General features: G+C 37.5%; 1 protein-coding gene across 1 annotated transcript; it reads left to right on the forward strand.

The window, feature by feature from the left end:
* The first annotated feature begins 1,075 nt into the window (after positions 1 to 1,075).
* simc1 (SUMO interacting motifs containing 1) lies at positions 1,076 to 11,672 on the forward strand. Its single transcript, XM_084719288.1, has 10 exons — positions 1,076 to 1,697; positions 4,047 to 5,327; positions 5,452 to 5,699; positions 6,094 to 6,163; positions 6,280 to 6,440; positions 6,923 to 7,015; positions 7,182 to 7,313; positions 8,822 to 8,978; positions 9,189 to 9,273; positions 11,261 to 11,672. The coding sequence occupies exons 1-10, from the start codon at positions 1,542 to 1,544 to the stop codon at positions 11,470 to 11,472; spliced, it is 2,595 nt and encodes an 864-aa protein (XP_084575414.1). The 5' UTR covers positions 1,076 to 1,541; the 3' UTR covers positions 11,473 to 11,672.
* The last annotated feature ends 57 nt before the right edge of the window (positions 11,673 to 11,729 follow it).

Here is an 11,729-nt window from a genome sequence, read left to right on the forward strand (position 1 = left end):
AACACAGCAGACTACTGACTGGTCAAAGTAGCATTTTGTCGTGAGTGTGTAACTTTAGTGAGTATTACAGATGGCGAGGGGAAAACTAATTACTGGTTATGGTGAAGTTGCACGCTGAGTCATTTTGGCAGAATAATTACAGAGATTGTGCTAAAATTTTACACTTTACATGTGAGTATGTCAGGGAAAAAGGCCAAAATATTGGGACACAACAGTGGCAAGAAAAGTAAATCTGACAGGGTGAATGTATCTGTAAAGGGGTGATGTGGAGCAAAATTTCAACACTGAAAAGGTGCATGTATTGAGGGATCTGGAAAACTAAAATGAGTAAAGGGGATCAAAATTTACACCATTTTTTTGTTGAAAAAGTAGGTCATGTAAGTCATGATAATGAGGTATTATACTTACACTCACATTTACCTATATCAAATAAATGAGTTAGAATCACAAAATAATGAGAAATGTTATCAGAATAATAAGTTAGTACCTATTATTTTGAGATACTAGTTCATTCTTTTGACATAAGTAAGTCAATATACAGTCATTTTGACTTTAAAAATCCATTTTTTGAGATATGTAACTTATTACTTTGAGATACTAACTCTATTTTTAGATCTTATTATTTTGAGATAATTCATTATTTTTACTTAAGTAAATCATTATTTTTGACTTAAGGAAGTCATTATTTTGAGATAGTCTAACTTATTATTTTGAAATACTAACTCATATTTTTAGAACATTGCTCATTTTTTCGAGAATAAAATTCATTACTTTGACATAAGTAAGTCATTATTCTGAGATACTAACTCATTATTTATGACTTATAAGTAAGTCATTATGAGTTCAGGAAGCCATTGTTTTGTGAAAATGTCTCATTATTTTGAGCTCATTATTTCGAGAACCTTTCTTATTACAATGGCTTAGCGTTTTTTTTTCCCATCACATTTGTGGAAATGTCCTTCCACGTCACTGGAAGGACAGGTCATATCAGTGACAAATGATGTCGGGTTAAGTCCTCACACTCCTGTACAGCAGGTGGAGATACTTGCAGACCCACGGCTGCTTGTGATCCGCCATACTACAGAAGAAATATAACAACAAAAACCAGGAAGCGTCAAATTTCAGATGTGACAGTCGTTCCAGTACACAACTGAACCGACCATATGAATCATGCCATTGGATTATATTATTTCGGATGTGGCGTTAATGTGATGATAGCTAGCTAGCTAGTTAACTTACGGTGCTCCGTGAATTACGATGAATGCAATCAAATTCAAAACAGGCAGCATGAGATGTGTGTACATTAAATGACGATCTTAACAGGGAAATGCCACAACTCCTAGACAGACAGTAGATCAGTTATCTTGCATTTTATAAAAACATGACGGGGAGTTACTCGTTAACTTTAGCTCTTGGTTCTGTAGGACTGTCGGGGCGATCGTGGGTCTGCTTTGAATGATGCTTTAGTGAGCTGGCTATAAGCTTACCTCGCGTTAGCTGCTGAAGTTTCCGTCTTGTTTGAGCGTCTGAATGAGCGAGAGATGGCTGATGTGATCACCCTCAGCTCTGACAGTGATAAGGACGACTCTGATGTGGAAATAGTCGGCTCCTACAGTAACGTTATGACCAAGACCGACCCGCTGCCCCTCACGGCGGTGCGAGTTCACGTTGACGCCTTGAAGGTCAACGTCCCAACGGTAAGATGACAAACTAACGACTCTGCCGTTAGTGCTCAGACTGCTGCTAGCTGCCATAACGTGTCGCAGGTTTCAGACGGCTAATTGGAACAGGTGTTAAAGAACACAAAAACAGGATTATATCACAGGTAATTTCTGCTCACGAGCGCAACAGTCAGTTAGGAAAAGTGAAAATATTGAATAATAATAATACTTTAGTTTTTACAGGCTTGTCAAGATGAATGTATCAGACTAGAGCTAGTTAGCTAACAGGTGCACTTTTATTCTGACGGGAATGAGCAAATCCCAAAATACTGTTGAACTGTCATATAGTTTTAATTTAACAAAATATAGCTTTCTTAATGTTAAATTATTTATGCTACATCTTATGCTCTGCCCTGGCTACCATAACGTTAATGTGTACATTATGAATATTCATGGACTTTATATTTGGTGCGGCTAAAGGTTATTATTTTTAATATATTTTCATACTTTATCCATTGTTATTAGTTATTTTATGAACATTGCCGTCAATTAGCAGTGGCTACCTTAAAGTTAAGGGAAAATAGACCTTTTTCATGGCAGCTATATTGATATGAAATTGTCAGGTAAACACAGGTGTAATCAGTAATACTAGTTAAGGTTTCATTGCATTTAGTGTAGCAGAGCCCTTCCAGTGAGTCAACCTTTGCAACAGCAGATAGAGCTACAACAATCAGTCAATTATTAGATTAATCACCAACTATTTTGATAATTGATTGAGTTGAGTAATTTTAAGAAAAACGTCAAAATTCTCTGATTTCAGCTTTGTAAATATGAATATATTTGGTTTCCTTACTCCTCTATGGCAGTATCTTTGGGTTTTGAGTGAAATAAGACATTTGAGGATGTCCTCTTAGGCTTAGAGAAACACTGATTGACATTTTTCACAATTTTCTGAAATTTTAAAACAAACAACTATTAATTGATTAATCAAGAAAATAATCGACTGAGAAAATACTCTTTAGTTTCAGCCATAATGGCAACCCTGACTCTGATTGACCTGAATGGAAGGGAAGCTTAATTAATGTCATTGGTATCACCTATGTTTGCTCTACTGTTTCAAGGTCTGTTTGGAAGTTTTCATGTGGTCAGTCTTGATGGTAAATTTAGTAAACTGAAGCAATAAATTCCACAGTGCATTCAAGATTGACCACGAAGGATGAGCTCTTGTGCTCCAGGCCATGTCTGCAGTACCTACATGTACCAGGACTAGGGCTGCACAATTAATCGAAATATTATTGAAATCACAGAATGGCCAAATGCATTATCCAAAGTGCAGAAGATGCAGGTTTTTTAAGGAGGAAAAATGTGAGACAAAACAGCATTATAATGAAGTACTGTAGTTAGTTGTGATTGAAAAATTATCATTCACACAAAATAAGTTGCCACAGTTGAACATTGATGCAAAAAGCATCAGCACATTTTGGCTTTAAGTATTACTTTGCAGCATTGTCCACATTTGCCTAAAACACCCTGAGATACAAAAAGAAGAGCTTCATATAAAAGGTATGGGAAAATATCTGACATTTAACAATTGTATTCCTTCTCACAGTACAGTATATATTGTCATATTGCCCTACTCTAATGCCATAAAATCAGTTTTCCTCCTAAAGTACATGAGGGGTACTAACAGTACAGATGCTAGGCACAAGCTTGATAACTTTGTGTACTTTTTCCTTAGTGGCTGAGACAAAAAAAGATAAATAGGGCTTTTAGTTCTTTAATGGTTGCCTATAAAAGTATTATAAAGGAGCCATGAAAGTCACTAATTTAACTTGCATTAAAAACATGGCTATCAAGGCCATGGGCAGTTTAAAGATGACTCTGAAACTGATGTTTTATTCATCAACTGACCAGCTGTCACAATCCATAGTCGATGGGTCACAACAACAATAACAACAACAATGTCATTGTGATTTGAAAAATGTATAAGCCAATTTCTCGAGACATTGCAACATTCAGAAAGTAGAACCATAGAAATTGATGGAGAAAATGCAGATTAGATTTTCTACATTCATTATAAAATTTCACATGCATACCGTGATAAAGCTGCAGTATTACATATTTTAATATGCAGTGTTAATATACAATATTCTAATATTGGTGGCTCAAAATAAATTAACTCACAGAAATTTCAGTAACAGATGTGATTATAGTGACTTAAGATTGTTAGCAGACAAAATAACCATATTTCTTTTACAAAATAACCATATTTCTTTTAATGGATGTTTTGGACTAAATTTCCCACTTCCTTGCTTTTAAGAAATCCAGAAGAACACAGAAGAGCATTTACTGAAATCTTTTCCTGTTTATTTTTCCCTTTTCTAGCGTTTCATTGACCTCACGGATCCAAAGTGGACTCTTCCAGAGCTGAAGGTGCACAAAAGACTGAATTCAACTGCTTTGGCAGTGGTAGACTTGACTGAGAGCGAAGTAGCAAATAAGATAGAACAGGCTTTGTCATCAGATGACTGTCAAATAAAGGATGATATTGCAAATAAAACACAAACTTCAAACAAACAAGATTCAGACTTACAGAAAAGCTCTCCAACAGACCCACCTGTTGAATTACAGCCAAATTGTGGTCTCCTAAAGCCAAAGCAGAGCCGTTTGGATTCCCAAACACAACACCAAAAACAGACTTGTGAAGCACATCATCATGCACCAAGTGTCAAAATAAAACGACTGCCTTTTCTTGAAAGTCATGTCACAGAACTGAAAACATCAAGGTGTTCTGTCCTCTTAACCAAAGATTGTATGCAAATGTCACTGCAACCCAGACAACCAGACGACAGTAACGGTGAAGGACCAGAATGCATTAGTAATTTGAGGACAACTATTTCATCAAATGGTCCTCACGTGGAGCCTTCAGTGGATGAGTTTCAGAAACAGCAAGAGATCTGTAATGAATTCACATGCACTCCCTGCTCACATGAAGGAAGCTCCGCTGGCACCTCAAAGGAGCACATCACTGGTGCAGACGAGAGGGACGGCCTTTGCTCATCCATGCTCATCCCCTCTCCAACATCCCCTCTTTCACCTCAAGATAAAGCACAGGGTTCCCTCCAAAGAGAAGCCCTCTGCTCTGACCTGGAACAACTGGAATTAGACCAAGCAGACTCTAGACAAAACCATCTCTCTGATAACACATCCCCCCACTCCGCTACCACCGAACTGAACCCCTCTGAGCCTTTGAGCCTTGACTCTGTGTCCCACACAAGTCCCATATCGCAAAATCTTATGAGACAAGGCGACCCATCACCTGCCTCTGAACATACGCAAGCTGAGAAAATGTCTGATTGTCATTCAGAGGAGGTGAAAGCTGAAGAAGCTTCAAACATCCCGGAGCGCTGTAGCATCCCTAGAGAATCTCCTTTGTCATTGTCTAAAACCGAGGACATGGATGACAGATCTGGGACCGGGACATATAGAGGGGATCTAGGAGTTGACAGTCCAGTGTCTTTTCTTTGGCAAGAGGGCAGCGATGGGGAACAAGTGAACGAAGAGAGCAGATTTGATATGGACTTCAGGGACGCCAGTAGAGAGGACAGGCATTATGTGTGCCAATCTACACTCAGGAAAATAATGTCTGGACCAACTCAAGCACTGGTGAGAGACATTCCTCCAGATATTTATATTCATATTATTGTTCCTTTGTCTAGCTCATCACATGATTATATACTTGGCTGAATGTACAGCATCAGCATTTTTTGTTTTGATTTTGTTTTTTTAGATTGATATTGAAGATGAGGTTGTTGGAACTCCAGAGATGCTTTGCCGTCAGAGCCTGAGCCTGGTTTACAGTACCATTGATGAGAACTACACAGAGGGCACTTTGCAGCTTTTGTCTGACCTGCTACAACCTGGTTACTATCCCCCCAAAGATATCACCTGCCACCTGCTGCATGGCATTCTGCTGGACCTACAGTGTCCTTATCACCTGTGTGTGCAGGCCTTTAATCTTCTGATCCGTACACAAAGGTGAGGGCACCTATATAAATTCCTAATATGCGTATATGATTTTTAGCCTTTCTTATGTTATTCTTAAACTCTCTTCCATCTAGATGTTCTGTCATAATAATTTTTTTACCCATCATTTCAGGTTTAATTTTAATAATAATGAGACATGGTCCATTTGTATAGCATTTAACTTTCAAAAATGTTGTAAATTTAAAAAGAAATTTAACTTGAAAGATTTCTTTACCCATCCTCATCACAATAACAGATGGCCTTCAGATTTTTCTGTCATTGTTACAAAAAAAAAAAGGCAGAAAATATTCGGTTAACACGACTGTAGCTTACATCTTGTCTTCCATCTTGTGTCACCCTTTTTCCCCTTTTGAATTCAGAGAGTAAAGCTGTTTTCTGATTGCAGACACCACATGGCTGATAAAACCACAATTCCATGGGACTGGGAGTTGTTGACCTCAGTCATGGCCAATCAGGTACTATTCTAGGAGCAAAGCACAGTAAAGCTGGCTGATAGATCAATATATAGCATCAGTAAACGTGATTTCAGTGGATCGTCATGTCTTCATCTGTGGCCCTCTTGTTGTCATAGGACCACACAAAGAGATATAGATGTGAGATTGTACGCATGCTCCTTGAGTACGTTGTGCAGACTATGGAGGATGACTTCCAGGCCAAAAGTTCTACCTCTGCTCACCACCACTCCATCGCCAAGGCAACATTGTCGTGTGATCAGCAGTTCCCTCGTGTTAGGTGAAGTTGATAAACAGGGGTCTGTTGTGTAAAAAAAAAAAAAGACATAGATAATGAACATTTTTGTTCAGTTTTTGTTAAATCTGATCATAAGCTTTTATTTGTGATGCTGTTGCATTGTATTGTATTATAATTACAAGTGTTTCTGATTTTTAATCTACTCTCATTTAAATAACTGGGCTGCACAAAATATTAGAGACATGTCTCAGTATGCTGTATACTGTACAGATAATCTACTTCTGATCAAAATGTGTAAACTCTTAACACAAATGATCATGCCTATACACTGTCTTTTATACAATAACACAGCCAGCCAATAACTAGATTTGTGAGGCTAGTAATTTCTGATTACCAGTATTAGATGCCCTGAAGCTACATAGATCAAAAAAGTCCATCAATTATCTATAACCAATTATTAGTAGTACTAAAGTATTAGTTAAAGTAATACCGTTTGTGCTTTGTTTCATTTCTTTGTTTACCAGGGATGTCATCAAGTGGCTCTTTTCTGCCATTATGAAATCAACAGAGCACAGAGACGGTAAAGAAGCAGTCAGAGAGAGAGATGAACAAGTCAGGTGAGTTGCAAAGAAAGACTTGACCATTTTTTTAAATAATGGGTTGTCAGCTCGAGCAGAAGGAAATATTAAGAATGTGACCTTACACGGGTTTATACGCATGTTATAAAATTAAGGTTTCTTTCTATGCCCATCTTTTCCACATTTAAGTTTTTATCTCCTGCAGAATGGTGTCCATCTTCCAGAGGATGTTGTCTTTGGCTCTGGAGGTTGACCGCTCTCCCGCTCTGACCTCTGCCAAGCTATCCCAAGAGCTCTTCCATATGCTCATCGGCAATATACCTCTACGAGCACACAGGTGAGGACGAGATATGAGACGGGTAAAGGGAAGCAAGAGAAGAAGGTTTTGTACCCCTTAAAGGAAAATTTAAGTGTGAACTGTGTGACGAATTATTTTCTTTAATATACAAGACCTACCCTTTCCTGTGGATTGCACCACTGCAATAATCAAAGACCTGTGGACAAAAGTGTTAGTGTTACAACTGCCATAACCACAAAATATAATGTTAGAAATATAAATGAAAATCTCTTCCTGCTTCCTTTTAACTGACTGATGTACTTCTCATTGTAATGCTCACTGTAAATGTAAACACAGGCTTGTTTCATCTGATTTCAAGGAGAATCTGACCTGCTGGTAGCCAAGAATCACTAAATAGAAATAACCAGTGTTCTCATGGATGGTCTTTTTTGCTTTTGTAGGTCATATAGAAGCATCAGTATTAAACTGAGACTGTTTCACAACCAGTTAAAAACTCCTTGTAGTAGCTTTAACTACAACAGCATAAATTGTCAGTGTCTTTGTTATGACAACTGGACCTAAGACAACACAACCTGTCATAAACATGCCATAACAGGCCTATATATCAAACTTTAAGAGCTAGACTATTTATCTTTATGTGTTAACATTACATTTAACTGTCATGTGGTTGGTTTTGGCTGTCATGAAGCCATTATCATCATGTCGTGAATAATTCCCTTCACCTTAGATAGAGTGGTACACATTTCATGAAGATGTCATTAAATGTTATAAGCCCAGTTTGATGGCAGTGAATACAATGCTGGGGTGATTTATGGAGATTACTGATGGACTGATAGCCTTACTTGTTGCTAAAATAACTGCTAACTGTAGCTGTGGTTAGCTAGTTAGCTGGGTTAGCCATACAGCTAGCGGTCGTATTAACCGAGTCCCGAAAAGCCAACAGCCAAACTCAGCAAGAAAACCACTTCAGTACTGTGTTCCCTGTCGTCAGACTGGCCTTTGTTGGTCTCAGATAGTTAAAAAAATGATCTTCATAAAGGATTTTAAATTTAACTTTTTAAAAATTCCATTTACTAAAGTGACTTCCATTATAGTGCATCGAAAATCAATTTTTTCCATTTTAACATGGACCTCCTTAGATTTTCTATCTTGAAATATCTAAGTACCTATAATTTTAGAGAGGCTTTTTTAAAGATAAGTGTGGGTGAAACAGAAACTGAAGGCATTAAACCAGGCAGACTAATTGATTAGAAATTGTATATTAAAACAGGACACATTAATAAATGGAGTAACAAAAATACTTTTTAAATGATATTTTATTCATATTTATTAATTTCAGGATTGTATTCATCTTTAAAACAAAGGATATTACATAGATTCACATTCATGTAATAGTAATTTTCATGATTTACAAATGTTAATAGCATTTTGAAAAACACATCAATCAAGTTATTCATAATTAAACGCAGAAAAAAATAAAAATAAAAATCTGCCTGTTTTCCCCAGTTTTTCAAGCTATCATTGACTAATGTGTTTCTGACACCCAGGATGTTGTTGCTTGAGAGCCTGCAGAGTAAACTGCTGAGATGTAAGCTGTTGGAACATCTGTTGGACTATGCATGCCCAATGAAAATCTGTCTGCCCATGTCGCTCAGTCTTCTGCTTCACTTTATGAAGAACTGCACTCTGACACCAGACCCTACGGTGAATATCAATCCTGTATTTTATTTTTGATCTTATCTTATTGGCCAACCCCTGCTCGTCAAAGATATAGTGGTATTAAGACATCTCATTTATAATGGATAGGAAGGATAGTTTTCTGAGGAGATACCTTTGATTTATTTTTTTAAAAATATGATACTTAAGTGTTAACCGCAACTGTTGATGCAACTGATCCATGACTGTATTCTCCAGGATGGTACTGAAAGGTGGCAGAGGTGGGAAGAGTTGGTCCATCTCCTCTGGATGTTGCTGCTTAGCTACAACAAAGCTATGAAAGGTGAGATGTTGGTAAATTTTGCTAAAGATTCTGTAAAGACTAAAGAGAGTCTCAGAAGATTATTATCAGATGTCTTGTTAGTCATTAAATGTAAAAAAAAAATGTGGTTAACTGGGTGATCTGATCAGAATCAAAACCAACATCTTTATTGACTAGGCCAGCCTTCCAGTGCCCTGCTGCCAGGAAGCAGACAGTGTTTGGAGCCTGTGTGAAACCTCAGACTCCAGTGAATGTGCAATATGTGGGTGTGATACCATATGGGATTATCCTGTTTTCTCGGCAGAGAAAGAAAAGTGTAGTTAAAAAAGATCAAATAAGAGCTGGACTGTCTTGATCAATCAAATGTCTTTTCCTTTCCTCTGTACTTAACATTATTCTTGTCTTCAATCATTCATTTTCCCACTTTATGTGTTTCTGTCTTTGGTGCATATCTTGTAATATCTGTGGGTGTGTTATATTGAATAATTTTCTTTATGTTATGTTGTATCTAAAATAATAGTTGATGACCTTGCATATTTTTAAGCACTCCTGTGGCTGCTCCTCTTTACCTCTGCCAGGCGTAAGCCCCAGAGGATACATGCTTTTGGTTGTATGTGTGCATTTATCTGTGTCCATGTATGTATCTGTCCACAGCTTATTTTAAATACCACTGGACCCATGAACATTTTTGAATACATTTATGATTGTATGTTCAAGGACCTTGCATGGTTCACAATTTTTGAAAAACCTGTTATAATGACTGTTCAGTTGTATACCACTTTTATACTGCTGACTCCTAACTCATCTTAACTGGACAGTAGAGGCCCCAACACCACCATGACAACTGCCTGCTTGCAAGAGTGTTCCCTCAAATAGCAAATGTTTTTAAAGGGACACTTCACCACAAAATCAGAAATACACATTTTCCTAGCCCGTAGTGCTATTTATCCATCTAGAATTTTGTGTGTGTGTGTGTGTGTCGCAGTTTTGGAGATATCAACTGTAAAGATGTATTCTTTCTCGCCAATATGATGGAACTAAAGCACATTCAACTTGTGGTGCTGTGTGGTGCACCAAAAATACATTTGAACAACTCAAAATCAGTGTCTCTTTTCAGAAATCATAACCCAATTGCGCAAAATGATCCACAGACCTTGTGAGCAGTTTCATCCAGGAACTACTTTCTGTCTGCAGTAGAAACTACTAGAACTACTTTAGAACCTACCGGAACTACTTTCTTTTTATTAGAAAGAAAACAGTTCCTGCAAGAAACTGGTCACAACGAGATTTGTGGGTTATCTTGAGTAACTGGGTCATGTTTTTTGAAAAGAGACACTGGTTTTGAATTTTTCAAATGTATTTTTGAGTCCCATCATATTGGAGAGAAGACAGGCATCTCTGTGGCTGATATCTTTTTCGTCTTGTCATCTTTGTATGTGGCTTGCGCTGTGTTGTACAGCTCTGAGTTTTGAGACACCAGCATCATCAGCTCCTCCATGAGCGCTTCCTTCTTACCTGTTATTTATTTCCTGTTATTTCCATGAACTGCTTCCCCTATGTGGCCTTCAACTCATGGAAATGACTGGAGTACAGTGGTGTGAAAAGGATTTTTAAGTATACACTATTCATGCATCTTAAGGAAAACTGAGACTATACGATATAAAAACACTTCATTCAAACCAGAGATGCACAATCAATTTCTTTTCAGTTCCAATCCAATTCTGATACCTAGATTTTGATATCTGTTAATAGGATACAAATCTTCTAAATGTACATTCAGTCCTCATGATTTCTCTGAGACACTACAGGTACCATAAATATGTCTGCCTCTCTCTGTATAGCCATCTGTCTTTCATCTCCTTTCTCCTCTCACATGCCCTGTATATGAACAGCAGTCAGACAATAGCATATCCGTTAACATTAAAACATTTGACACTTAATAAAATTCCTTGACTCTCCCAACCCCACTTTGGATCACTCTAAATTTGTTTCAACTGTTTATACCCAGACTACCTGTGCAGCTCAGTCACTGAACAAAGAGGCAGAGTTGGTACCTTGGTCTTCAAGCAGGACGATATGATATCCAAGACTGCTGTCCGTGAAGCTGTGGAGTCCTTCCTGTTCAGATCACAGAGCGACATCGGCCAAGCATTACCTCTCCACGTAGAAGAGTCACTCACTTACCTACAGGATCACCTGCTAGATGTCTGTCAGTGTTAAATTAAAAAAACACTCTTTGTTGTTGACATGTTCTTGGATGACTTGATGAATTGTATTCTTTTAATATTTAATATTTTTTGCATGAGTGTCAGTTGAGATTTTTGGGGTGTGAATCAAGGCTGTGCCTTGTTTTTTATACTCAAACTGTATTAACATCTGGCATTTATTAATAAATGATACTGTCTTTTAGGCAGCAAAAACATACCAGTTTTGTGTTTCAGCATAATCTATGTTGGATACAGGTGCAACCATTACAT

This window comes from Lutjanus erythropterus, chromosome 5 (genome assembly GCF_056507025.1).
Source record: "Lutjanus erythropterus isolate fLutEry1 chromosome 5, fLutEry1.hap2, whole genome shotgun sequence".
Lineage (NCBI taxonomy): Eukaryota > Metazoa > Chordata > Actinopteri > Lutjaniformes > Lutjanidae > Lutjanus > Lutjanus erythropterus.

Excerpts from the sequence above, each read along its gene's own strand:
- simc1 (XM_084719288.1), top strand. The coding sequence starts at position 1,542 with ATGGCTGATGTGATCACCCTCAGCTCTGACAGTGATAAGGACGACTCT. Across the intron at positions 5,328-5,451 it reads CTGGACCAACTCAAGCACTG|ATTGATATTGAAGATGAGGT; the intron begins GTGAGAGACATT and ends TTGTTTTTTTAG. Across the intron at positions 6,441-6,922 it reads CAGCAGTTCCCTCGTGTTAG|GGATGTCATCAAGTGGCTCT; the intron begins GTGAAGTTGATA and ends TTTGTTTACCAG.